This window comes from Trachypithecus francoisi, unplaced genomic scaffold, assembly GCF_009764315.1.
Source record: "Trachypithecus francoisi isolate TF-2019V2 unplaced genomic scaffold, Tfra_2.0 Lachesis_group7, whole genome shotgun sequence".
Taxonomy (NCBI): domain Eukaryota; kingdom Metazoa; phylum Chordata; class Mammalia; order Primates; family Cercopithecidae; genus Trachypithecus; species Trachypithecus francoisi.
Window position 1 is genome coordinate 22973566 of NW_022681472.1, and position 26783 is coordinate 23000348.

The following is a 26783-nucleotide window of genomic DNA, read 5'->3' on the forward strand; positions in this document are numbered from 1 at the left end:
GGTAGAGACAGGGTCTCCCTATGTTGCTCAGGCTGGTCTCAGACTCCTGGGCTCAAGCAATCCTCCCTTCTCAGATTCCTAAAGTGTTGGGATTACAGGCATGAGCTACCAGACCTGACCTGTCATTGACACTTTTGTTCTTTTTCTAATTTCTTGAGTGTATAGATCAGCTCACTAACTCGGAGACTATTCTTTTCTAATATATTGATTTAAAATTATAAATTTCCCTTTAATACTATTTTAGTTGCATTCTATATATCTATCAAGATGAAATTGCCTATGATATATAGTAGTTTTGTTACCATTCATTTCTAAATACTGAATTTCCTTGATTTAAATTTTATTTATAAATGTTTTTGTTTCTAAATATGCTAATCTTTTTTTTTAAATAAGTGATTTCTGACAACTGCATTACAGTTAGAGAGCGTGGTATTTTTAACAGATTATTTGGTATTTGTTGATACTTGCTTCGTGGACTAGAATATAATCAATTTTTGTGAATGTTCCAGTTGTGCTTGAAAAAAATATACATTCTCTAATGATTGGGTAAAAATACTATATGTGTTCATTGGATTATGTTATTACTGTTTGTATCACCTATATTCTTACTAAATATTTGTCTGCTATTTTAACTACTGAGAATTGTGTTAAAACCTCATATTGTTATTTTGGCCTTATTGGCTTCTCTTACATGCTATCAATTTTTGTTTTATATATTTTGAGGCCATTAACATCATTTATAATTTTTTCATTTCTAAGTAATATATTAATCAAAGAAGCTGTTCTGTAGTATTCTATTCTGGAAACAGTTTAATTTCCAAGACTTGTCAGAACGTGTTCTTCCTCTGACAAACAAGCAGGGTGTCATTGTATTGCATATGCTATATTCGTGATTTTTCTAACTCTCTAAGAATTTCAGCTATTCTCCATCTGGTCACACAAAGCAAGAATCATCACGATGTGATGACTGTTAAATACTGAACAGGACGTTTAGGAGAACTCCTTGCTTGAGTGCCTTAAATAATAGGACACAGATCATTTAGGTGGCGGTTTCTAGAAGAAACATGACCATGTGTCTCTATTTCCTATTATTCTAACATATGATAACCATGAAGAACACAGGGGTGTGCTTTTCTTCTAATGTGTAGAACTATTTTTAGCAATCAATAGATATCCCCCATACACATTGAAAAGGAGATGCCCAATAATCAAGTTGCATCTGGACCTACAAAGTCTAATTTCTTTATTACTATTGTTGCTTATGAGGAAGACTTAAGTTGTCGCGATCCGAAAGCCTGTTGCAAAACAATGCACCATACGCCTCAGTGTGGCGGCCCCTAGGTACTGCATCACCTCACTTCAATTTATTTTAAAGAGGCTTCACCAAACTGATTTGTTCAATTAAAAGATATTAAAGAAAGTTTTTAGTATTATCTTCTGCCAGGCAAATGATAAGTTTGGAACTGATTGGGCATTTCTGAAGTTAATTAAGAAAGACATAGAATGAATCTATTTGGTATTCACCATCTGTCAAGACTATTTTGGCCTCTACATACTGATGTACATGTTATATATCGGAATTCACCAAACACACTTTGGTTAAAATCAAAGACAAATTTTGCCATGACTAATGCCTTTGTGTGGCATGACAAAGTGAGGTAAAGGGTTTCCCTCCTTTTCAATGTTTTTGGATTTATGTGGTTGGATGTTGCTTTCTTAGAGCTCATGACAGCAAGGAATATGGAGATCATTTTTTTGAGGATTGGTGTTAATAGCTTTTAAAAAGGTAGCTTTAAAACTTTCCTCTATTTTTATTTTAGAATCACTGCAGAGGACCTAAAAATAACTACACATCCAATGCAGGACACACTGGCAGAACGAAGCCTGTTACAGCTAAGGCCAAAGAAAGGGGCACAGCCACCATCAAGCTGAAGACCAGCCTCAACTGGACTGGACAGGAATATCACTTAGGACAGGTAAACACTGCGGCACCAAAGTGGGTGCATCTCAACACAAAGGAGGTATTTAAAATTCAACACCAGGAGAATTAATTAGAGTGGGGGAGAGTTTACAGGGAAGATTTTTTTTTTTTTTTTTTTTAGGGGATCTTAATCTATAAAAATAGCTGACATCACACTACATGATATTCATTAAATACAAAATGGTCAATCAGATAACAGTTTGAAAGTAACAAGAAGAAAAGGCTCCATAAATGAAGGGTGAAAAACTGAAAATCATCTCCTAATCTTGTATATTCTAGTTATTTTTACACTTATACTTAGAACCACCCAGAGTGACTAATCTAATAGGAAGGGTGAAGACTAGAAAATGTTGTCAATTATTCTACATTTTCTAATAAGAGACATAAATATTTGAAATGTTTTGTGTCACCAGGAAGAATATACTGCTAGATACATGTCTATTCTTTTTCCTAATGCCACTTCACATTTCACACAGAGATAGCCTAAAAACAGTGGTTCAGTGGTTGTATTTGCTCATGAGAAGAAGCCAGGACAACTTTGGTATTATGAAGATCTACTCTATATTTTACCTACCAAAAAAGAAAGTACAGGTGTCTTCACTTTGCATGGCTCTTATATACACAAATTTGTTACTACACTTTAGTTAAATAACACTAGTCCTCCCACAGAAGTGTGAGTTTTGGTTACCACTGCTAGATCTCCAGTCTACAAATCACTATATAAGTAAAAATGAGCATCAAGATCTGTGATCCATTATACCATTTCTTTGAAATTCTGTCAGTGGGTGGGTGATTGGTTACTACTGCGCAACTCATAATCAGTTTACACACAGACAGCAAAGTGTGTAGTTGTGTTGTGCCCTTGTTTCCCAGTGATAAATCTACAAGGTAATTTACAATAATGGATGGGGGAAGGAGGAAATTGTCCAACAAAGGTGAAAGTGCAGCAAAGAAATGAAAAGTGCTAATGCTGGAGGTGAGATCTGAACCAAATATAAATGGAGCTTAGAACAAATAGCTGACTAGAAATGTTGACACTGCACCATTCAGCTCTAGATATGCAGCCACAGGAATACAGTGAGGACCAATTTACCAATACAGATGAGACAAGTGGTTGGGATGAAAGGGATGATGATATTCCAGAAGAAGTGACCTGGCAACATTTCACATTAAAGGAACCCTAAGATATTTAGTGACATTGAAAGTATAAAGGAAAAAAAAGTACTGGAAGCTGATTCAGTGAAGAAAGGAGTATGACAATCTGCCAAGGCAAATTTTTTTATGAAAGACGCTCATTTCATATTGCAAGCTATACAGAGAGAAGACAATGAGCACAATCCAAACTACCCTTTATAAGGTTTTTTTTTTAACAAAGAAATAAGATGTTTTAATTCTCAGTATTTCTCATGATTTAAAACACAGCATACTAGTTTTACCACTTAAAATCATTTCCCAATACATGTATAACAAAGTAAGAGAGTTTTAAATATTTTGACAAAAGCTCTTAGGATCACAGAGCAAACAATTTCTCTCATTGATTATGAAGACTGCTCTGTCTGGCTTCAGCCTGTGTGGCCACTTTTATAGTTCGGTGCTACTGGTGGAAAGCGAGCATTGTCTGTCCTCACAATGGCCAGAACACTCGCTATTATTAAGTAGTGGAGTACAACTGATGCAATGGATTTCAGTTTAGTTAAACTGAAACTAAACAAATATTAAATAAAAACTCTGCTATGTTCAAGGCACTATAAATTGGATAGAAGGGGAGAAAGAGATAGGTTGGAGGATGTGAAGAATGAAGGAGATTGGGGAGAGTGAGCACGGGAGAACATGGGGAACTAACGGTACTGAAGGCCAGGAAAAAGCAAACCAAAATATTGTAATTACTCAGAATGGCAGTGAGCCAAAGTCAGACAATTTAAAAAATGAAGATCATTTTCATATGGTGAGCTGTTTTCCATTATGTAATTAAGAACAAAGATGTGTTTGCTTACTCAGCGGAACTCATTAGACACTTGATTCGGGCTTAGTAGTTGTCTCATTTATTCCCTGTTTTTTGGTACATACATGCAATTTAAGTTCTCTTCTTAAAAAGGTTTATTTTTAGTGATCTATTTTTTAACCAAGACCTTGGTGTTTCATGCCTATGACTGAGGGCTTATATTTTACCTTTAATGAGCAGCAAGACATAATGAGACTGAAAGAGATGATTATCCAAAAGGACTATTCCCTGGAGAACTTTTGGATCCTAGGAGAAGAGCCTTCCCCTTCTGGAAAGACTTCCCAGTTGGAGGACTTCTCCTACAACCACAGCTCTAAGTCGTTCTTAGAGCTCTGTCCTAAACACACAACCCACCATAGCCCTCACATATTACTACATACTCTGCCTGGAAAATAACCTGCTTCCCTGAAAGTCTCCTATTCTTATTTTTATTTGAATCATCTGCATAGTACATCTGAATCACATGCCAGATGTTGGCACTAGGATTAGCCATCACTGCAGTGCCGAGTGTAGATGGGTGGGAATGCACAATGGAGATGGTTTTCCAATAATCAAACTGGGCCTGGAAGGGCGAGGTTTCACATTACATAGACAGCAGATGAATATTGTGGCTCACTTGGAGAATTAAGGATGTTTTATTGCTTTTCCTTTCTTTTTTTGTACTGCTGCCTTTCTGTAACAGGATCAAATTAGATCCACCTGTATATTATACAGCTTCAATGTCTGGGAGAACTTTCCATTTCAGGTCATTTTAGTCCCAAACATTTTTTTGCAAACCCTTGCTTTATCTTTGGTCTTCCACTGAGTTAAATATAATTCAACTGCTGATTCTAAAATACCTGTAGAAATACATGACTCAAACATAACTGAGTTTAGTGTGAGAATGAAATGCATTCTGTTTTGTCTGAGTAAAATTTATTTTAAAAATATAGTCAGTTTTTGTCCTGTTTTATACAGAAAATTTTGAGAAATTCAGAAATGCATAAAGAATAAAATAAAAATTACCCATAATCCTATCCTCTTTTAACGTTTGGCACATTTTTCAGATATATAGCTATATAACTCTCAGACATAGATTTTGCAAAATTGAAATTATATTGTCCATGCTTGTTTTTTTTAAAACATAGCAACGTGTCATGAAGGGTTTCCTTCATCAATAAATATTACACTAAAATATTTTTACATAGTCAGGGCTATCAGTCATTCCTTTATGCCTTCTTTCTTTGCTTTTATGCTTGGAAATGTCTTCCTCATTTAGAAGTCAAACAAGTATTTCCCTGAGTTACTTTCTCAATATTATACAAATAATGACTCTGGTCAAATTCATCCCAGCGATGTAGAATTATTTGAGGAAAAAACTGAAGTGCTATGCAGAACTCTGGGCCAGCAAGCACCAACCATGGCTTGAGATACTCAATCTGGGAGGTTGACAATCTCAAACTAGCAAAAGCGAACAAAGCCCAAATTGCCTCATTCGGTTGGAGGTTATTCTGAAAAATGAAGCAAATGCTATTCCACTTGCATTGGCAACAAATAATTAAAGTGGCCTTTCCACAATTAAAAAGACAAAAAGATGTAAAAATGAGCTGCCACTGAAAATTACTAGGCGATTCTAAATATAGGTATTAGTTGCCCTGAATTTGTACCAGGACCTCAATGGTGTACTTCTACAATCTTCCATCCCTTTGCTTGTCTCTTCTTATCAGCTTATGTAATACAGACAAGAAAAGTACTTACACACAACTTTGTTATGGTGGACAAAATCACTGGAATTTATTCTTGGTTGACTGCTGCCCAAATTAGACCTGTGAATCAGGTATTCATTCATTTTGACAGCTTGCTTTATCTTTCACCTCTTGTCAAACAGCATTCATTCTTTTGGTCCATGAGAATCCATGAGTTGGATAACAGCAGAGCTTTTGATTTTACCTCCCCATTATCCAGTATCCAGTGTCTTAACAGGGCCTGGCCTGATGCATAGTAGTAAACACTTGATAATTACTTGCTGAACAAATTAATCATTCCACCAGCTTAGTGTAGTATTGTGTTGGGTACTTCCCTTCAGACTAATGGTCCTGCCAACACTTCAACTGATACTCCCCCAACTTCAATGACACCACTAATCTCTTGGGCATCTTATCTTTGACCCATTCTCCTCTTCCATTCCCATATCAAGCCAATCATCAATTCCTAAATTCCTAAAGACTTTCTTTATCGCTGCCTTCTTTTGTGTCTGTGTCTCTTCTCCCAAGAAGAACTGCAAATGCACTGAGGAAAGGGTTAATGTTTTGTGCACTGTAGGACAGTACTTGTGCCATTACAGGACTTAGCAAGCTGCTTTCTTTTTTTTTTTTTTTTTTTTGAGGCGGAGTCTTGCTCTGTCGCCCGGGCTGGAGTGCAGTGGCCGGATCTCAGCTCACTGCAAGCTCCGCCTCCCGGGTTTACGCCATTCTCCTGCCTCAGCCTCCCGAGTAGCTGGGACTACAGGCGCCCGCCACCTCGCCCGGCTAGTTTTTGTATTTTTAGTAGAGACGGGGTTTCACTGTGTTAGCCAGGATGGTCTCGATCTCCTGACCTCGTGATCCGCCCGCCTCGGCCTCCCAAAGTGCTGGGATTACAGGCTTGAGCCACCGCGCCGGGCCGCATGCTGCTTTCATATAAAAGGAAGTGCTCAATAAGCTTTTGATAGAATGAATGAATATTTTCTTTGAACTTTCTTTTTCTTTTTTTTTTTTGAGGGAGTCTCGCTCTGTCGCCCAGGCTGGAGTGCAGTGGCGCGATCTCGGCTCACTGCAAGCTCTGCCTCCCGGGTTCACGCCATTCTCCTGCCTCAGCCTCCCGAGTAGCTGGGACTACAGGCGCCCGCCACCACGCCCGGCTAATTTTTTGTATTTTTAGTAGAGACGGGGTTTCACCGTGTTAACCAGGATGGTCTCGATCTGCTGACCTTGTGATCCGCCCGCCTCAGCCTCCCAAAGTGCTGGGATTACAGGCTTCAGCCACCGCGCCCAGCCTCTTTGAACTTTCTTACATGGTTTTTTTCACTTTCCATTCCTACATCCACTCTTCCTGTCTATGTGTAGATTCCTGTCCTAGAAATTTCTAGTTAGTCGCCCTCACTCTGGGTTCTTTCTCCTTCCTTTCATCCATATATCATTCATTGCCTTTCATCTTTAAGCTCTCTGACAATGGGACGTGCTTTTTGCTCCTTATCAGTGTTTTCTTTTTCTTTCTTTCTTTTTTTTTTTGAGACAAGATCTCACTCTGTCACCCAGGCTGGAGCACAGTGGTGCGATCACAGCTCACTGCAGCCTTGACCTCCTGGGCTCAAGTGATCCTCCCACCTTGGCCTCCCAAAGTGCTGGGATCACCGGTGTGAGTCACTGCACCTGGCCAGTGTTTTCTCATTTCACTTTATTGGACCAAACTTTGCTTGGCTTCCAAGGCTTACTATAATTTTTCAAGCAGTATTATATGGCATTAGAGTCTACACACACAAACTATAGGTTGTTGCCTCACTAAATCTACAATGACACACATATCATGTTCATTCTCAACATTAATCTTTTCTCTTTCTTGGAATCCTTTCATTTCTCTGATCAAATTCCAACTTCCAAGTCAAGGCTTGAGAATCATTTCCTCCACAAAGCTTCCCCAAATCTTGTCTTTTTAGCCTTAATGGATTTTTCTGATTCCTTAATTCCTTCAGGTACTATAATCAGTACACTTAGGCCTCCAAAGACATACTATTTTATGTTGTTTCCTGCACATAAATATTCCTCCTCAAATAGAATGCAGACCCCTTGAGTGCAGGGACCATGATTTATACTTCTGTTGATGGCCATAATATAAGCAGAGTGCTAAAAATGTGGTGATCAACAATAATTTGTTGAACTGATTAATACAAATATCTTCTGGGGGAATGCTATTTAACCCTAATTTAAAAAATAACAGCTTTATTGGGATATAATTCACACACCTTACAATTCATCCTTTTATAGTGTGCAATTTAGTGTGTTTTAGTATATTTACAGAGTTGTGCAACCATCACTACTACATAGTTTTATATTTTCCTTTTTTTTTTTGAGATGGAGTGTCTGTCACCCAGATTAGAGTGCAGTGGCACAATCTAGGCACACTGCAACCTCCACCTCCCCAGTTCAAGCAATTCTCCTGCCTCAGCCTCTCCAACAGCTGGGATTACAGGCATGCACCACCATGCCTGGCTAATTTTTGTATTTTTAGTAGAAATGGGGTTTCACCATGTTGGCCAGGTTGGTCTTGAACTCCTGACCTCATGATCTGCTCACCTTGACCTCCTAAAGTGCTAGGATTACAGGCAAGAGCCACAGTGCCTGGCCTTATACTTTCATTATCCAAAAAGGAAGCCCATACGCTTTAGCTATCAACCCGATAATCCTATCCTCTTCCCTCACCACAGGCAAACACTAATCTACTTTCTTTTTCCAGAAATTTACCGATATGGGGCACTGCATATGTATGGAATCAGGTAATACGTAATATTTTGTGATCGACTTCTTTCATTTAGCATGTTTTCAAGATTCAAGTATGTTGTAGCATGTGTCAGCACTTCATTTACTTCTTATTGAGATATGATTCACAGAACATAAAATTCACCATTTTACAGTGCACAATTCAGTGGTTTTTAGTCCCCACTGGTAATATCTTGCAGTGCTGTACAATCACCATCACTATTGAATTCTAGGACATTTCCATCACTCCAAAAAGAACCTGGTAGTTGTTAGTTCCAATTCCCTCTTACCCCATCCCCTTGCAAGTACTAATCTGCTTCCTGTTTTTGTGGATTTGCCTATTCTCTGAACATTTCATATAAACGGAGTGATACAACATATGAGCCTTTGTGTCTGCCTCATTTCATTTAGCACAATGTCTTCAAGATCCATCACTGCTGTATCTTAAAATCTTCATTCCTTTTATGGCTGCATAATGCCCTGTTGTACGGTTATACCAATAAAAAACTATTCATCAGTTGATGGCCACTTTTTGGCTATTACGAATAATGCTGCTATGAGCATTCATGTACAAGTTTCTGTGTGGATATGTTTTCAGTTCTCTTGGGTACACACATAGGAGTGGAATTTTGGGATCACGTCTTAACTCTATGTTTAACTTTTGGAAGAACTGCCATACTGTTTTCAACCCTATTTTAACTTGGTGATTTCTTCTACTTCTTTTTTTTTGAAATGGAGTCTTGCTCTGTCACCCAGGCTGGAGTGCAGTGGTGCGATCTCGGCTCACTGCAACCTCCGCCTCCTGGGTTCAAGCAATTCTCCCGCCTCAGTCTCCCGAATAGCTGGGTTATAGGCATGTACCACCATGGCCAGCTAATTTTTGTATTTTTAGTAGAGAAGGGGTTTTGCCATGTTGTCCAGGCTGGTCTTGAACTCCTGGCCTCAAGTGATCCATCTGCCTCAGGTGTGAGCCATCCTCTATTTTTAAATTTAATTTTCAAGCCCATTGCTTTTAAGTTTTGTAAGTGTCTCTCTTTACAAGTATCTCCTTGCTATCTATTCTCTTTGTTCCCTGGTAAGTCTCTTGCTCTTCTGTAGATATCTGTTCACGTTTGCAGAAAGATAACTTCCAAGTTCTGTATGTGTATCTCTGCTTATTTCTCCTTATGCATCTATTCTAGTTTTCTTTCTTTGATGAATTTAGTGTCTGTATCATCCCTCTTGGCCCACGACAAATTTAAAAAAACTTTAGGCTGGGCATGGTGGCTCATGTCTGTAATCCCAGCCCTTTGGGAGGCTGAGGTGGTTGGATCACTTGAGGTCAGGAGTTCGGGACCAGCCTGGCCAACATGGTGAAACCCTGTCTCTACTAAAAATACAAAAATTAGCAGTGTGTGGTGGTGCACACCTGTAATCCCAGCTACTCAGGAGGCTGAGGCAAGAGTATCGCTTGAACCCGGAAGGCAGAGTTTGCAGTGAGCCAAGATCGCGCCACTACACTCCAACCTGGGTGACAGAGTGAGACTCCATCTCAAAAAAAAAAAAAAAAGAAAATTTTAACATCAAAAAGGAAGATTTCTTAAAACTCCTTTTTAATTTTGTGATGAAGGGAGCATCTGTAGTATCCATTTCAACAGTAAGTCCAGCTTGTCTGTGCTCATCTTTTTCCTCTCCCCTCAAAGTCCCATGGCACCATAACTATCATATGATATTGTCAATGGTTTTGCTAACCTGGTATAAGCAAGCATTCAGCAAGAGAGAGAGATTTTGCAATCTAAGTGTACCCACCATTTGTTTTCTTAATTCTACTTACGAGATTAAAAAAATTTGTGCTATGTGAATATTAGGAAAGAAAGAGAGGTAGCATGTACTGCAAACAGAAAGGTGATGGCTCTACATTTTCCAACAGAATTAAATGACTATCAACTTAAAAGACTAAAGCCCATAAGTTTTGTGGTATATCTGGCATTTAAAAAATGTCTGTCAACTAGGAACTAGAAATTATTTGTTGAGATAATGAATTCATTTATGCAATTTTCAAAATAACAAGATAATGAAGCCCAATTTACCAGTCATTTAATTATTGTAGTTTGCTTCTGTATCACTGTTTTCTGAGCTTTGTGTTTTCAAAATAGACATCCACAGATCAATCCACTAAATTGGAATGGAGGCAGAAGTGGAAGTGGCTCTCAGGGCATGGCATGGTACAGTACTGCTGGCCAAAGAGGAGACAAACTTACAGAGCCAGAGCCCCCCTTGATACTTCTGGTTTCCATGGCAGAGAGAGTCAGGGCCAGCTGATGAGGATTACACAGCAGGGAAGAGAGAGCAGAGATGAAATTGACTGTTTCTCTAGGCAAAAGATAGCACCTGGTTCCAAAGAGAATGGAAACCAGGGGTATGCAGCCTGGCTATTATTTTTATAATAAACTTCTGATTTGGAGATAAACGAGGGTCCACATGTAATTATAAGAATACGGATAGATACCATATACCCTTTACCTATTTTTCCCCATTGGTAATATCTTGCCAAACTGTAGTATAATATTACCATTACGATATTGGCATCGATACGGGCAAGATACAGAACATTTCCATCCTCACACACATTCCTCATGTTGCCCTTTTACAGCCACATCCACTTTCCTTCCAACTCCACCCCTTCCCTAACCCTGAGCAGTCACTTGTCTGTTCTCCATTTCCATAATTTTGTCATTTAGAGAGCAATATATAAATGAAATAATACAATAGGTATTTAAGATGGACTTTTTCATTCAGCATAATTCTCTGGAGATTCATCCAGGTTGCTGCGTTTATCAAGAATCTGTTCCTCTTAATTGTTGAGTAGTTTTCCATGGTATGGATGTACTACAGTTTGTTTAACCATTTGCCTGTTGATGGACACCTGGGTTGTTTCCAGTTTTGGGCTATTATAAATAAAGCTGCTATAAACATTTGTGCATGGGTTTTTGAGCAAACATAAGTTTTAATTTCTCTGGGATAAATGCCAGGAGTGCAATTACTGGGTCATATGGTAGTTCCATGCCTAGTTTGAAAAGAGACTGCCAACTGTTTTCAAGAATAGCTCTACCGTTTTACATTTGCACCTGCAACATATGAGTGCTCTAGTTTCCTGCATCCTCCCTGGCATTTGGTGATATTGGTGGTATATATCTGTAGATGTATAGATCTACCTATACATCTATAGATATAAATCTATCTATCTGTTTTTAGCCATTCAGATAGGTGTGTAGTGATAGCTCACTCTGGCTTTAATTTTCCCAACATCTTTTTTGTATGTGCTTATTTGCCATCTGTATGTATACACTTTGGTTAAATGTCTCTTCTTGTCTTTTGCCCATTTTCTCACTGGATTGCTTGCTTTTTACTGTCAAGTTTTGAGTTTATATATTCCAAATGAGTCTTTTATTAGATATGTGATTTGCATATCTTTTCTCAGTCTGCAGCTTATCATTTTTATCCTCTTAACAGTTTTTCATAGGCAAAAGTTTAAAATTTTGATTAAGTTTGATAATGTACAATGTATCTACTTTTCCTTTTATGGAGTATGTTTTTGGTGTCAAATCAAAGAACTCTTTGCCTTGGTTTTAGATCCTCAAGATTTTCTTCTACGCTTTTTTCCCCTAAAAGTTTTATCATTTTACATTTAAATTCATGATCAATTTTGAGTTAATTTTTTGTATATGGTATGAGACTTTAGACTCATACCATATACAAAAAAAGACTCATTTTTTTTTGCAATGAATATCCAATTGCTCCAGCACCGTTTGTTGAAAAGGCTGTCTTTCCTCCCTTGAATTGGTTTTGCATTTTTGTCAAAAGTCAGTTGGAAATATTTGTGTGGATCTATTTTTGGGTTTCTATTCTGTTCCATTTATCTATGTCTATCCCTTCACCAATACCACACACTCTTAATTATTATAGGTATATGGTATGTCTTGAAATTAGACAGAATGAATCCTCCCTCCCATTTCATTCTTCTTTTTCAAAAAAGTTTTAGCTCTCCTACTTCCTTTGCCATTTCATACACTTTTAAGAATAATCTTATCTACAGCTACAAAAAGTCTTGCTGAAATTTTGATAGGAATTGTGTTAAATCTCTATATCAATTTGAGTAGAATTGCCATCTTTACTATTTTGAAATCTCCCAATCCATGAATGTGGTATGTCTCTCCACTTCAATTTTCTTTATTTCACCAGCATTTTGTAGTTTTCAGCATGTAAGTCCTGTACATGTTTTGTTGGATTTACACCTAAAAGTATTACAGTTTTTTGAGTAATTGTATATAATCTTGTATTTTAAAAATTCCAGTGTCCATGTGTTCATTGCTATTATGTGTATGGAAATAAAATTGATTTTGTATGTTTATCTTGTATCCTGTTGAAAAATTTCCCCTTTCTTTAAGAGTTTTATCATGGATATATCTTAAATTTTGTCAAATGCTTTCTCTACATCAATTGATAAAATTATATACTTTTTCTTCTTTAGCTTTTAATACAGTGGATTACAATGATTAACTTTTGAGTATTAAACTGGGATTGCATCCCTGAAGTAAATCTCACTTAGCTATGGTATATAATTGTTTCTCTTGATTGCTAAATTCTGTTAATACTTTATTCAGGATTTCTGTATCTATTTTCAAGAAGGATATTGGTCTGAGTTTCTTTTTCATGTGCTGTCTCTGGTTTTGGTATCAGGCTTCATAAAAAGAATTGGAAGTGTTCCAACTTCTTCTATTTTCTGAAAAGACTGTGTTGAATTGGTGTTAATTCTTCTTTAAACATTTGGTAGAATTCTCCAGTGAAAGCTTCTGTGTCTTGAAATTTCCTTTTTGGAGCATTTAAAAATCATAAATTAAAATTTGTAATAGTTATAGGGATATTCAAATTCTCTACTTTCTAACAGGTAAGTTGTAGTTGTTAGTGTTTTTCAATTAATTGGTTCATTTTGTCTACATTGTCAAATTTACAAGGGTAGAATTATTCCCAGTATTCCCTTATTAACCTTTTTTATATCTTCAGAGTTTGTAGTGATATTCCATTTCATTCCTGATATTGTTAATTTACATCTTCTTATTTTCTTTGTCTCTCATGCTAGAGCTTTGCCAATTTTATCTATCTTTTAAAAGAACTAGGCCAGGTGCATGGCTCATGCCTATAATCCCAGGACTCTGGGAGGCTGAGGTGGGAGTTGAGCCTAGGAGTTCGAGATAACCCTGGGAAACATAGGGAGACCCTGTCTATACAAAAAGTAATTTAAAAATGTTAGCCTGAATTGATGGCACACACCTGTGGTCCCAATACTATGGAGGCTGAGGTGAGAGGTTTGCTTGGGCCTGGGAAATCAAGGCTGCATTGAGCCATGATCATGCTACTGCTCTCCAGTCAGCTTATTGTGTTATTGATTTTCTCTAATAACTTTGTTTTCAATTTCATTGATTTTTGCTCTTATTTCTATTATTTCCTTCCTTCTGCATGCTTTGGGTTTATTTTCTATTTTTCTAGGTCAATGAAGGAAGAGCTTCTTGTTTTGAGACTTTCTCTCTTTTCTAATGTATACCTTTACTGCTACACATTTCCCTCTCAGCACTGCTTTAGCTATGCCCCACACATTTTGATATGTTGTATTTTCACTTTTATCCAGTTCAAGGTATTATCAAAACTTCCCATGAGATTTTATCTTTGACCCATAGATCATTTAGAAATGTGTTTAATTTCCAAGTGTTTGGAGATTTTCCTGTTATCTTTCTGCCATCAATTACTAGTTTGGTTTCATTGTGGTTACAGAACACATCTTATGAATTCAATTATTTTGTACTTGTTAAGGTCTATGTTTTGGAAGAGGATATGGTATATTTTAGAATATGTTCTACAGGCACTTGAAAGTGTATTCTGCTGTTGTTGGGTACAGTCTATTAGATCCTGTTGGTTGATAGTGTTGAGTTCCTTTATATCTTTGATTTTTAAATTTCTATTTATTTATTTATTTGTTTATTTTTGAGATGGAGTCTCGCTTTGTTGCCCAGGCTGGAGTGTAGTGGCATGATCTTGGCTCACTGCAACCTCTGCCCCCTAGGTTCAAGGAATTCTCCTGCTTCAGCTTCGTGAGAAGCTGGGACTACAGGTGTGCACCACCACACCCAGCTAATTTTTGTAATTTTAGTAGAGACAGGGTTTTACCATATTGGTCAGGCTGGTCTTGAACTCCTGACCTCAAGTGACCCACCTGCCTAGGCCTCCCAGAGTCTTTTTATTTATTTATTGATGGAGACAGGGTCTCGTTCTGTTGCCCAGGCTGGAGTGCAGTGGCACCATCACAGCTCACTGCAGCCTTGACCTCCTGACTTCAACAGGTTCTCCCTCCTCAGCCTTTGGAGTAGCTGGGACTATAGGCATGCACCACTACACCGAGCTAAATTTTTTTTTTTTTTTTTTTGGTAGAGACAGGCTCTCACTGTGTTGCCCAGGCTGATCTCAAATTCCTGGGCTCAAGTGATCCTCCTGCCTCGGCCTCCCAAAGTGCTGGAATTACAGGTGTGAGCCACCATGCCTGGCTTGATTTTCTTTTTAATTGTTCCCTTTCCATTAGTTATTAAAAATACCAAATTGCTGATATAATAGTCATAATAATTGATTTTATTAAGTGTTTATTGTATGCCAAACATTCTGTTAAGTCTTTTGCATGCATTATATTATTATTATTTTAAGTTCTGGGACACATGTGCTGAACGTGCAGGTTTGTTACATAGGTTTACACGTGCCACGGTGATTTGCTGTGCCTATCAACCAATCATCTAGGTTTAAGCTCCGCATGCATTAGGTGTTTGTTCTAATGCTCTCCCTCCTCTTTTCCAACATCCCCCGACAGGCCCCGGTGTGTGATGTTCCCCTCCCTGTGTCCATGTGTTCTCATTGTTCAACTCCCACTTATGAGAGAACACATGCATTATATTATTTAATCCTCCCAATAAGCCAATGTGTTACATACTATCATTATTGTCATTTTGCTGAGGCTCAGAAAGGTTAAGTGACTTGATACCAAGATAATACAGACAGTAAGTGGTAGAGCTGACATTACCCTGACATCAGTGTGGGGTTGCCTGACTTCCAACTGTGTGCACATAACACCTATGCAATCTGAGGTTCTATCAGGATCCTAGAAGGGCTAAGTTTTCTTCCAGTTCACATTTGCATAAGGATGTAAGTGGTTATGGGGGAAATCTCATGAAGGAGTGGTAGGCAGACTTTAATGTGATCCCCAACAATTCCTGCTTCTTAGTATCTGTCCCTGCATAATTCCCTCCTCTTGAGTATGGGCTGGACCAAATGACTCACTTCTAATGAAGAAAATATGGCAAAAGTGATATGAGGTCACTTCCAAGACTAGGTTACAAAAGAACCATAGTTTCCATCTGGGGCCTGTTTTCTCTTGCTTTCACTCTCACCTGCTTTGAGTGAAGCCAGGTGCCATGTTTTGAGCTGGTCTAGGAAGAAGTTTATGTGGCAAGGAGCTGATATCTCTGGCCCACAGCCAGTGAGGACCTAAGGCTTACCACCAGCCATGTGAGTGAGCTTGGAAGCACATCATCCCCCAGGGAAGCCACACATCTCCATGCCCAGGGCTCCAGCTGACACCTTGACTGTGACACTGGGGTGAATGACCTCTAGGCCTCCTTTGTTTCATTTCTGGTTGCTTCCATGGCTCAGACAGAAAATGGAGTGGTAAAGTGGAGGAGCAAATGGCAGCCATAATCTGGAGGAGTGAAAGAGGTGTTGGGAGGGTAGCAGGGGCACAGGAATGGCCTCACTCTTCTGCACGCGTGATGGCCCTGTGCAGGAGGGAGGAGGATGGAGAGGAAAGCCTCTCCTCCCAACAATGTATTGGTGGAAATGGAGCCTAATCTCAGTTGCTTCTTGCTCTTGCTCCAAAATCAACTGCCCTCAGCTGACAGTCATTGCACATGCCTCTACCTTTTCCTGTGTACCTGTGGTTACACTGTCCTTCTCTTCCTTGGAAATTTAGCCCAGGTTACAGTGCTGCTGTATATGGCTCCACAGATTGTATGCTATAAAAACCCAGATGGAACCATTCATATCCTATGAGAAGATCTGACAAGTCATCATCCAGAAATCTTTCCACATTATTACCACTGAATTCTCATCATTTCAGTGCATTAACAAATATTTGAACACCTATCAAGTGCCAAGTGTTGTTCTACATGTTGGGGATTTAGCAGTGAACAAGATGGATGCAGTTTCTCTTGTTGGAGTTGGTACAGGAATAAGATGATAACCATATAATAGACAAAGTAAATTTAGATGTTATAAAGAAAAGGTTGCATATGTTGGGGGTGAGGGAAAACTTTAGCTGGAATGCTAGGGAGATACATTCTCATGTTCTTCAATAATATATACAACCATATCCTGTCAACAACAGATGTTCCGTACTTAACTATTTCTTTTTTTTTTTTTAAACCTGAAATAGCAGACAACATGTTGATATGTATATATTGGGTATTTGATGCAATGTAATAGAGTTAATTTCTTATTAGCTTTTGCATTTGTCCTAGCAGGATGAAATAGGGTTTTAAGAGAATGCAAATTACTCAATAAACTGAGTAGGAATGTTTAGAAAATTTTATTACTCAATACTTATAAGATTAAGCATACTTTTGTGGTTTTGGTAGTGGCAGAGAGACATTTTGTAAATTCAGTACATTCTTGACATTTGTGAGCTATGTTTTCTAAGACCTAGGAGAGTTTTCAAAGTTACAAATTCCACTACAGCACATAATTTCCCCATAAAACACGGTAAAATATCACTGATACATTTAAATATCCTTTGTGTCTTTAATGGTTTTCTGTAAGTACAGGGCTAAAAAATCTGTCGAGTTGTTTTGTGGCTAAGACCCTTCATATCCTTCGACTTTCACTTTCATTACCAGTATTAGTCACCCCTCAACTCCCAAAACTAAAAGTCAAGGTTAAAAAAAAAAAAAACCATGAAAGATACTACATTCTTGACAATGAATAGAAAAGCATCAGAACATACAAAAGTGTTGGCACAAAAGGCTGGCCCACTCTTGGGATAGGGACCCACTCAACGCACTAGCTCAGAGGGCTTGTGACTCAAATGAAGCATTAAGAAAATGAGAAATCACTATGAGTCATCAACGATTAGGGTTACTGAAAAATAACTGAAACTAAGAATGTTAAATCCACAGATGCTAAAGGTCTTCTGGTATCTAAATTACAGACCTATAGCAGGAGGGCACAAGCAACCCCTTGTTCTCTCTTTATTGTTAGAGCATATGTGGAATGATTTTGAGGAGGAAGTCAAGTAATGTAGAACTTTTTGAGCTGGATATGTTGTAAGAAATTATTTGGAACACCACAGATTGGGTTTTTAGCTGTGCCATATATGCATTGCTAGGTTAGTTCCTAATTTGTCACAAATTCAAAAAGGCTCTGAACTTCAGTTTCTTTCTCTGTAATGAGAGCTGCCAATTCCCACTTTCAAGGGCAAAGGTGAGGATAAGCTGAGCCAGGGTTACAAGAGGTCTTCATAAACATGAAAGCAGCCCATGGAATCAAGGTGTTACTGTTATTCAATCAGGTATCATTGGTTTCAAATTCCCACTTCATTTGTTAAGCAGAATAAAAATACAGGGAAGCACTGACTAGCTGAAATGGACATCATGTAAAGGGTTTAACTTACTTCTTTTACAAACCACTGACAAAAGGCAGGACCGATCCATTCTCTGGCATGAATACCACAGTCTATCCAAACAGCTCTTTTGAGTCGTGAACGTCTGCCCAGCTGAAAACAAGAGCATTCACAGTAACCAACTCAGGCTTTTAGATTCACTGACCAGCATAATTTAATAAGGCTTCAGCATAATTCTTCATTATAGTGTGGTTCATTAGGTAACGCATAAAAAGGACAAAGGGAGTTCCTATCTATCTCGAAAGTCCAGGCTTATTTATGCAGAAACAATACATTTATTGTCCTAATTATAATAAAAGAACTAGAAAGCACAAAAGGAAAAGGAAAATCCCTAAAATAGGTTGCTGCTTTATTTTTTAAAATTTTTTATTTTAATTAATTAATTCATTTTTAAGAGATGAGTTCTTGCTATGTTGCCAAGGCTGGTCTTGAACTCCTGGTCTCTTGCAATCCTCCTGGCTCAGCCTGCTTCTTCATTGTAATATAGTATGTTACTGTTAAGTAAAAAGCTAAGTCCTCCCTCATGCCTTTTCTCTCTCCATCCCAAGGAATAGTTCTTAAATAATGGCTATATTTTATAGGTGGATAAAGTTAAATTTTATTATAACATGAAATGAAAACATAAAACAACTTGATTTCTAGAATCAAGTGGCAGATTTTTCTTTACAATCCAACTATATCAATATTACTTTTAACCTGGTTGCTAGCTGAGAAATCAATAGGAGCTCCTGTCATTATAATTACAGGGGATCTAATTTTCATTCATTCATTAATTCACTCCACAAATATTTCAGGAAATCCTTTTTAATGTCAGACATTGTGCTCAGTACTGAAGATTCAAACATGAACAGACAAGGAATTTATATGCTAGTGGGGAGGGCAAACACATAAGCAATCAATCAACAATTATGATGTGAATATCTATAAGTTACCATGGGAACATAAGAGTGTTATGTTGAATTTTCCTAAGTAATACAAGGTGGCTTCTCAGAAGAGGAGCACTTGAGTACTTCAGCAAGACATAAAGCTTGTTTGGCAGACAAGTTGGAGGAAGGCATGTCAATCCCGGAAGAGAATCTGAGCATACCATATTGGAGGAACTGTGCCTGCAGTTTGAGGAAGGAACAGCAGATAAAGCTCAACGTGGATTCCCTGGATACTAAATAAAAGAGATGAGCTTCCTCCTGTATTCTATGGGGGGCTGTGTGTGTGTGTGTGTGTGTGTGTGTGTGTCTGCTTGCTCATGTTTGAGGGCTCATATTGGCAGCAGTGTGGAGGATGGATTAGAGCATGAGAGGGTCAAGAATGGGGGCTCCAAGGAAGCTCAGCAGTGAGGCAACCACTGCAATAGTCCAGGGAGAACAGACACAGAGAGAAGTCAGGGTAATAGCTATGAGGACAAGAGAAGCAACTGGGGCAGATCTGAAATATTCAGAAGAAAAAATGGTCAGCTTTTGGTGGTAATTTAAAGTGAATGGTTAAAGGAGAGGATTTTAGGATGATGCCCATGTTTCTGAATTGGGAGGAGAGGGATGCCATTCTGAATCTGAGGTGCTTTTCTGAATATCCAGGGAAGAGTGTCAAGTAGGCAATGGGGGTGAATTTAAGGTTCCAGAGGGTGGACTGCAATGGATACAGAGGTCTGGGATGACTGCTGAAATGATGGGCTAGCTGTGTCTATCTAGAGAGTGTTTGTGGTATGAAAGTAGGGCTGAGGATAGAGTCTCAGGGATTACCTGAACCTAAGAAAGAACAAGGAGAAAGGAGCCAGTGAGTGAGACCAAGATGGTCAGAGAGACAGGAGGAGAATCAACTAGGAGTGGTTGCTGGCCTTGGAAAGAAGTTTTAGAAGACTTGTGGGGGCAAAGGCTGGTGAGTCAAAGTCTGAATGACAGGAGAGGAAGTAGAGATGGTGACTAGAGGTCAGTCTTTTTAGAAGTTTGGCTGAGAAAGAATGGAGAGCTATAGGTCAGTAGACGGAAGAGAATGCAGGGTCAAAAGATGAATGAGAATAATGCGTAGCTTCTGCATTAGTTAGTTCTCACGTCGCCATAGAGAACTACCTGAAACTAGGTAGTTACAAATAAAAGAGGTTTGATTGGCTCACAGTTCTGCAGGCTGTATAGGAAGCATGGCTGGGGAGGCCTCAGGGAACTTAGAGTCATGGTGGAAGGCGGAGAGGAAGGAGGCACATCTCACATGGTGGAGCAGGAGGAAGAGAGTGAAGGGGGAAGGGCTACACACTTTTAAACAACCAGATCTCATGAAAACTCACTCACTATCACAAGAACAGCAAGGGGGAAATCTGCCCTCATGATTCAATCACCTCCCACCAGGTTCCTCCCGCAACATTGGAAATTACAATTTGATGTGAGATTTGGGTGGGGACACAGAGCCAAACCATATCAGTTTCCTACACATTTATATAGTTTTGCATTGGTTCATCTTAAGCAGCACCAACTCACAAATACTTCGCATCGATAACTGAAAATGTTAGCAACAGTATTCTCTGGAATATCCAATGGCAAAAATGAAATATGGCTCAGAAACCTAAGGGAAAATATTTCTGAGATTATCAGATGATGTTAAATATGAGACTCTATAAAAGATCATTTCATTTCTTTTCCCCATAAGTCAAAGTTGAAAAAGATGAATATTTGGTAAACATGTATTTACATAGCAATTGCTTATTTTTACCTTTAAAATAAAAAGAGATCTTCCCTCATATGATCTTCCAATAGAGAACATGTGAATGAGGCCTGAGTGAGTTTTATTCAGATGATGCATCCAATTTTGAATCTAAGAGCAAATAAATAAAAACTGTGTTAGACTCTCTCACAATAATGGAGCTTCTAGAGAACAAAAGGAAACAAAAAGACAATAGTAGGTCTTAGAATTCAAGGAGTGCACATGGAATATAAAATTGAACAAAAACGTACTTTCTATTTTTAATTTTCTTTGGGATACTTAAAATTACATTTAATTTTCTGCCTTTACAGATAGTAGCTTATGTCTTTATATTGTTCTTCCATTATCTATCATATATCATTAATATACTAGTTACAGATTTTTATTAAAAATTGATGTGTTCTGGTTTCTTTTTGAAAATCAGAATTTATTTCTATTTTCCACAAGTATTTAAGAGGGAAAGAAAGAAGTCAACTTTAGGAAAACTGTCCAAATTACTTGGAAGTGTTTCTTAAAGTCCCATATATTACAATTTGCCACTGAACAGGGGATACTAAGAAAAAGGCATTATCTTTTTTCATTTAAAGGTTCTTCTACTGAGCTACACATCAGAGGGCAAACTCTGAATAATTTCTCCAGTGATAGTGACACATTTGCATTGATCCATTCATATACACTTACCTGTCATCAGGAAAAGATACATTTGAATGAATAAGGTGCTTCATTCCTGACTTAAAAGCCTTATAAGGTGTAAAAAAATAACACAAAAGTGTCCTACCATTTTATGGTATAAAAGGATCAATGTTGAAAAAAATAGCTAAATATATTCAGGAAAGTACCCATACATTTCTTTTCTTTCTATTCGTATTTAATCTAATGAGCAGGATGTTTGTGTGTGTGTATATACACATACATTATGCATATCTATATTATATTTGTAAAATTTGACTTTTTTTAGTGCATGTTAGCAGTACTTCTGTGTGCAAAGTTATCTAAAACTTTTCTATTGCTTCTAAGCTTCAAAACATGTTGAGACATGAAATATGTGGAGATAATTTTGAAAGGAGAGTTGTCATCAAGAGAACCAAAAATCGTCTTCAGAATAGAGCAGCATCTCATTTATTTTATGTCTGGCATTTCTTTGTTCAATTCAGAGGAAGCATAGAAAATGTATGATTCATTCATTTATCCCTCTGTCAACAAGTACGTATTTGGAGGTCTCTATTTGCCTGCCACTGGGGTTATAGTGGTGAATAAGAAAGAAATGGCCTGCCTTCATGGAACTTGTAGCTTATTAGGGGGGAAAGGCATTAATAAAATAATCACATAAATATGTAATTATGTGATTATTTTATTAATGCCTTTCCCTGTGCTACGGGGGCATGTAATTCACTAGGTGTTGGCGGAGGAGGGGTTTAAATTCAATATGGGAGAATAGGAACAGCTACCTTTTTGCTTAAGCTGAGATGTGCAGAACAACAAGCTGTCCAGGTGAATAGTAAAGGATGAGGCAGTGTGGATGAGGTGGCTGTCAGTTCTCCAGGTAGGATAAAAATGCATGTTCAAAGGTGCAGAGGTGCCACAAATGAAGCTTTGCCTTTGAGAGGTCTCAACTTTGCAGAGGGTGCAAGTAAGGTCCACTCTACTCATCATTTTCTCAAACTCTGGTTAGCTTTATATTTCTTGACTTCTTAGTGGAGGCCACTATAGCTATAATTATAGCAACATTTCCCCACTCTTTCATTGCACTTCCTACATCCTATGTAAAAGTGGTGTGGGTAAAGCAAGTGAAATTAAAATTATTTTGATACTTCTTAGATACCATCAAAGACTTAATAGAAGAGATAAGGTGCCTGGGCCATTTAAAAGCTACACATATTCTTCACATAGTACCTTCTCTGTCTTTATGCTTCTCCCCCAGAAGCATAAAGCACATCATTTTCTCCCTTAGACCTAAATGATAAAGACGCCTCTGTAAAAAACCGAAAAAGCTCTTTTGATTACATACTTCTTCTAAGGAGTGATAAACTTCATAATTATATCCAGAGAGGGATCTTCGGTTTCTCTGGGTTTGCAAGTTGCTTCCCTTCTCTAGTGTTTTCTGAAGATCTTCTATGAGGATCCTGGATTTGGAACAACAGACATGATGAAAAATAAATTGAGATATTGCAAAAATCAGGCAACATCCAAAGAAAATCATATGCATCTATGTAAAGAAAGACTGTGGTGATCAATATTTCTAAAAATACCAAATGTTGGGAAAATGTTATTTTTCAGGAAACGAAAACTGTTAAATACGTGGTGTAATGAATTTAAAGTATAAAATTATAGGCAGATGTCCTCCAGTGACAGTAGTAGTAACAATAGCTGTTGATTCGCAGCCACAACAACCGATGATGGCTACGAGCGCTTAGATTTACTGAGTACTACTTACCTACTAGCAGCCAGGCACTGTGCTATGTATTTTATGTACAAAATCTTAGTTAATAGCCCTACAATCTATGTGGTAGATTCTCGTGTTATTGGTATTTTTAAAATGGGGAAACTGAGTCTCAAAAGGGTTAAGAATTCACCAATATCACTTTTCTGGTCAGTGCCAAGCCAGAATTTGAACTTGGAAGATGAACTCAAATTCCAATCTTGAGATTCTAGGTCCAGGGTCATTTCATAAAAACTGAGCCTAGGCTTCTCTTTCGTGCCCTTACCACCTTCTTTTTCCTGCTGCTTCTTCCTGCGCACATCCCTTCCATCACCAAGAGACTGTGGTCATGTCACTACCTGACACTTGGGTCACTACCCCTGACCCAAGACAGAGAGAAAAGGGAAAGGGGAAAAGAAGCTACAGTCCTCAAGAGGAAACTGAAGAAATACCCAGAGTTGGAAAAAGTGATTTCACTACCTGCCAGTGTCAAGAATGCCAAGAGAAGAGAAGCTCAGCCAATTACAGTGAATGCATTTGGAAATTAAAGGCTGAGGCCAGGGCGGGAGATTCCAGGCTTTGTGGAACCAGCTCCAGGTGGAGTCATTAGTGTTCTTGATGTGACATGTGAGTTATATAAATACAGGCCTGTCTTCTCAATGCTCACCAGCCTCCACTAACTAGAGTTCTACACAGTAGCAAAGCACTTCAGTCATTTGCATTACTTAAAGATGTTAGAAAGCCTCCCAGTGATTTTACTGGGCCTAGCAGGTGGCTAAAAAGCCTTGCTTTCATATTTTATTTTCCAAAAGAACCTGTTGTTTAGTGGTTTAAGTGCTATTAAAAGAACATATAATGGCATCTTTAAATAACTTTCAAGGCTGAAAGTTATTTAAAGCCTTTAAGTTTTAAAAATTATTTAAAAAAAGTATCTTGAATCACCTAAAGAAATATTTTCCATTCTATGAAGAAAGTAAATTAACTTAGGGTCATACTGGGTATAGGACATTCTTTTTCATTTACTTATTTGTTATTTATTGAGCACCTACTATGGACAAAGCACTTAATCAGGAATTGATCATTGGCTTACTTCTTTTTTTGTTTCTATTTTTGATTTTAAAATGGAAAACATTTTAGAAATCAAGGTAAGGTGAGGAGGCTCAAAGCTTGGTTAAGTCCCTGACAGCTGCTTGCAGTGGCTCAATTGTGAGTGGGAGGTTGTTGTTGGTTTGAACACCATCCGTATTAGTGCTTTCTTTTTTATCCTTAAAGTAAGAAGTTACAGATGATTAGGCTTGTATGGGTTAAAGAATTTTACAATATTGCTAAGGTAAGTCTTGAGCCAAATGAACCTCCATGTCAATTTTCTAACTTCCTTGTGTTAGGAGAGAATCTGCGATGGTCAAGAGGGATGCGAGTTTGACTAGGGCTGGGGTAGTTATAAATTGTCAACATATTCCAATACTGCAGGGAACCTTCAGGTATGTTTCCCTCACCAAGATCATCTATTATTTCTCCTGGCTACTTTTTTCGATCCCAAGAAACTAAGGAAAAAAAAATGTAGATGGATTTGCCAAAGGCAGAAATCTATTCTAGAATCTCCTTCTGAATTTCCAATTGTTAAATTCTGTGGTACTTTGTTATGGTGGCCCCAGCAAACCAACCCAGGTCTCTGTTCAGTAACTTACATTGCACCCAAATGCAGGCCCTAGGAGATCAGCCTTAAATTAAAAAATAATTGTGACACTGGAGGTCAAGACCCATTTTCCTTGTTAAGTAGTTGACTAGAAACTAGCACATCCATGACAAAGCTATGAAATGGAGTCTCAGAATGGTCTTTGTAAACTGTTGCAGTTTCTTACTTCTTCACAGCCTGTGATGATTCCTACCCCAGTTGTGTATATTCCTGTAATGGTGACTAGAACTATTATAAACTTTCTGAGTGATGCCATTACTCAGTACAAAACCACCTCCTCAAAGTTTCCAGGATGGGGAGGGACCCTCAAAAAATAGAATTTTTTTTTTTTTTTTTGAGGAGTCTTGCTCTGTCACCCAGGCTGGAGTGCAGTGGTGTGAACTTGGCTCACTGCAACTCCACCTCCCAAGTTCAAGTGATTCTCGTGTCTCAGCCTCCCGAGTAGCTGGGATTACAGCCACGCACCATGCCCGGCTAATTGTATTTTCAGTAGAGACTGGGTTTCACCATGTTGGCCAAGCTGGTCTTAAACTTCTGACCTTAGGTAATCCACCAGCTCAGCCTCCCAAAGTGCTGGGATTACAGGTGTGAACCACCACACCTGGCCAAAAAATAGAAATTTCATCACCAACTTTTATAGGTATTTACTTTATAGAATGACCAAAATGTTTTATGGTAGAATGAATCATTTCTTAGAGGGGAATTGATCACCTAGGGGCCAGACACATGGAGTCACATGACATCCACTTTAAAAATCACAATAGCTATACATTACGTATTCTTGTACAGAGTAAATGACAATCTTTTGAAAATACTCCAGGCTACAATACTAAAAGTCAATTAAAATGATCTCTACCTACTGGGCCCATGGAATTTAATTGACTCATATGTTATTATCTTGGGACCAACGAAATGAATAATTCTAAATGACTGTTCTCCATGAAGAGGCAACTGATTTAAAACACTCATTTTTTAGACTTTATTCTCTGTGACATGAAGTGTGACATTTTATTCTATATCAGTTCCACATGACCTATATTTAATGACAGGAAATAGAGACTTGTTAAACTAACTGGTATATTCTTTTCTACTGAATAGTAATTAATGAAGCATGTGAGTAGTTACTGAGCACCTATAGATATAATTGCCAAGCTGTTTCCTGTCAGACATTCAGAGAATCAGAGTAGGCCTTCAAAGCTAGAGCAATGACTAAAATGTGTCCAGTATGAACAATAGTTTTATACACAGCTGTGATTCTGTTCTAGAAGCACAGATAAAATACCTTTCTGTAAAAAGCATATCAGTACTTTAATAAAGCTGTAAATATCCTTCTGGCAGGGCAGTCTCTGTGTGGACCAGAGATGTCCCTGCCATTTGGCACCTCTTGGCTCAGCCCTCCAGAGAGCCTGGGCCCTCACTATTAACTCACAGAGCCATCAGCCCACCCTAGGTCCCAGGCCCTCCCAGACCCCCAAATTCTGTGCCAGTTTTGACAGTACAACAACTTGCTAAAAAGTTTGGGTAGGTGGAGTAGTCACTTACGTTCATGCCTCTCAACCCCCAAATCTTAGGATTCCCAGCAAAGGGTAAGTGACACCCTTCCTCTCTGTCTCATCTCATTAAGTCACCACACTGCACTTCTCCTAGATCTTCCACTGACGTCCCTTCTCTTCTCCACCTGCTTTTCCCTGTGCCTGCTGGAGTCTCCCTTCCTTTGTAAATTAACTTCCTGCATTCTCTAGCCTCTTCAGGGAAC

At 38.3% G+C, this 26783-nt stretch overlaps 1 protein-coding gene across 1 annotated transcript in view; it reads right to left on the reverse strand.

Moving 5' to 3' along the window:
* CPA6 (carboxypeptidase A6) overlaps positions 1 to 26783 on the reverse strand; it is a 329319-nt gene that overhangs the window by 75307 nt on the left and 227229 nt on the right. Inside the window, exons 4-6 of the mRNA XM_033202682.1 lie at positions 22921 to 23035; positions 20922 to 21023; positions 18216 to 18317 (exon numbers count right to left, since the gene is read on the reverse strand). Coding sequence (XP_033058573.1) covers positions 18216 to 18317; positions 20922 to 21023; positions 22921 to 23035 — 319 coding nt within the window. The remainder of the gene's footprint in view (positions 1 to 18215; positions 18318 to 20921; positions 21024 to 22920; positions 23036 to 26783) is intronic.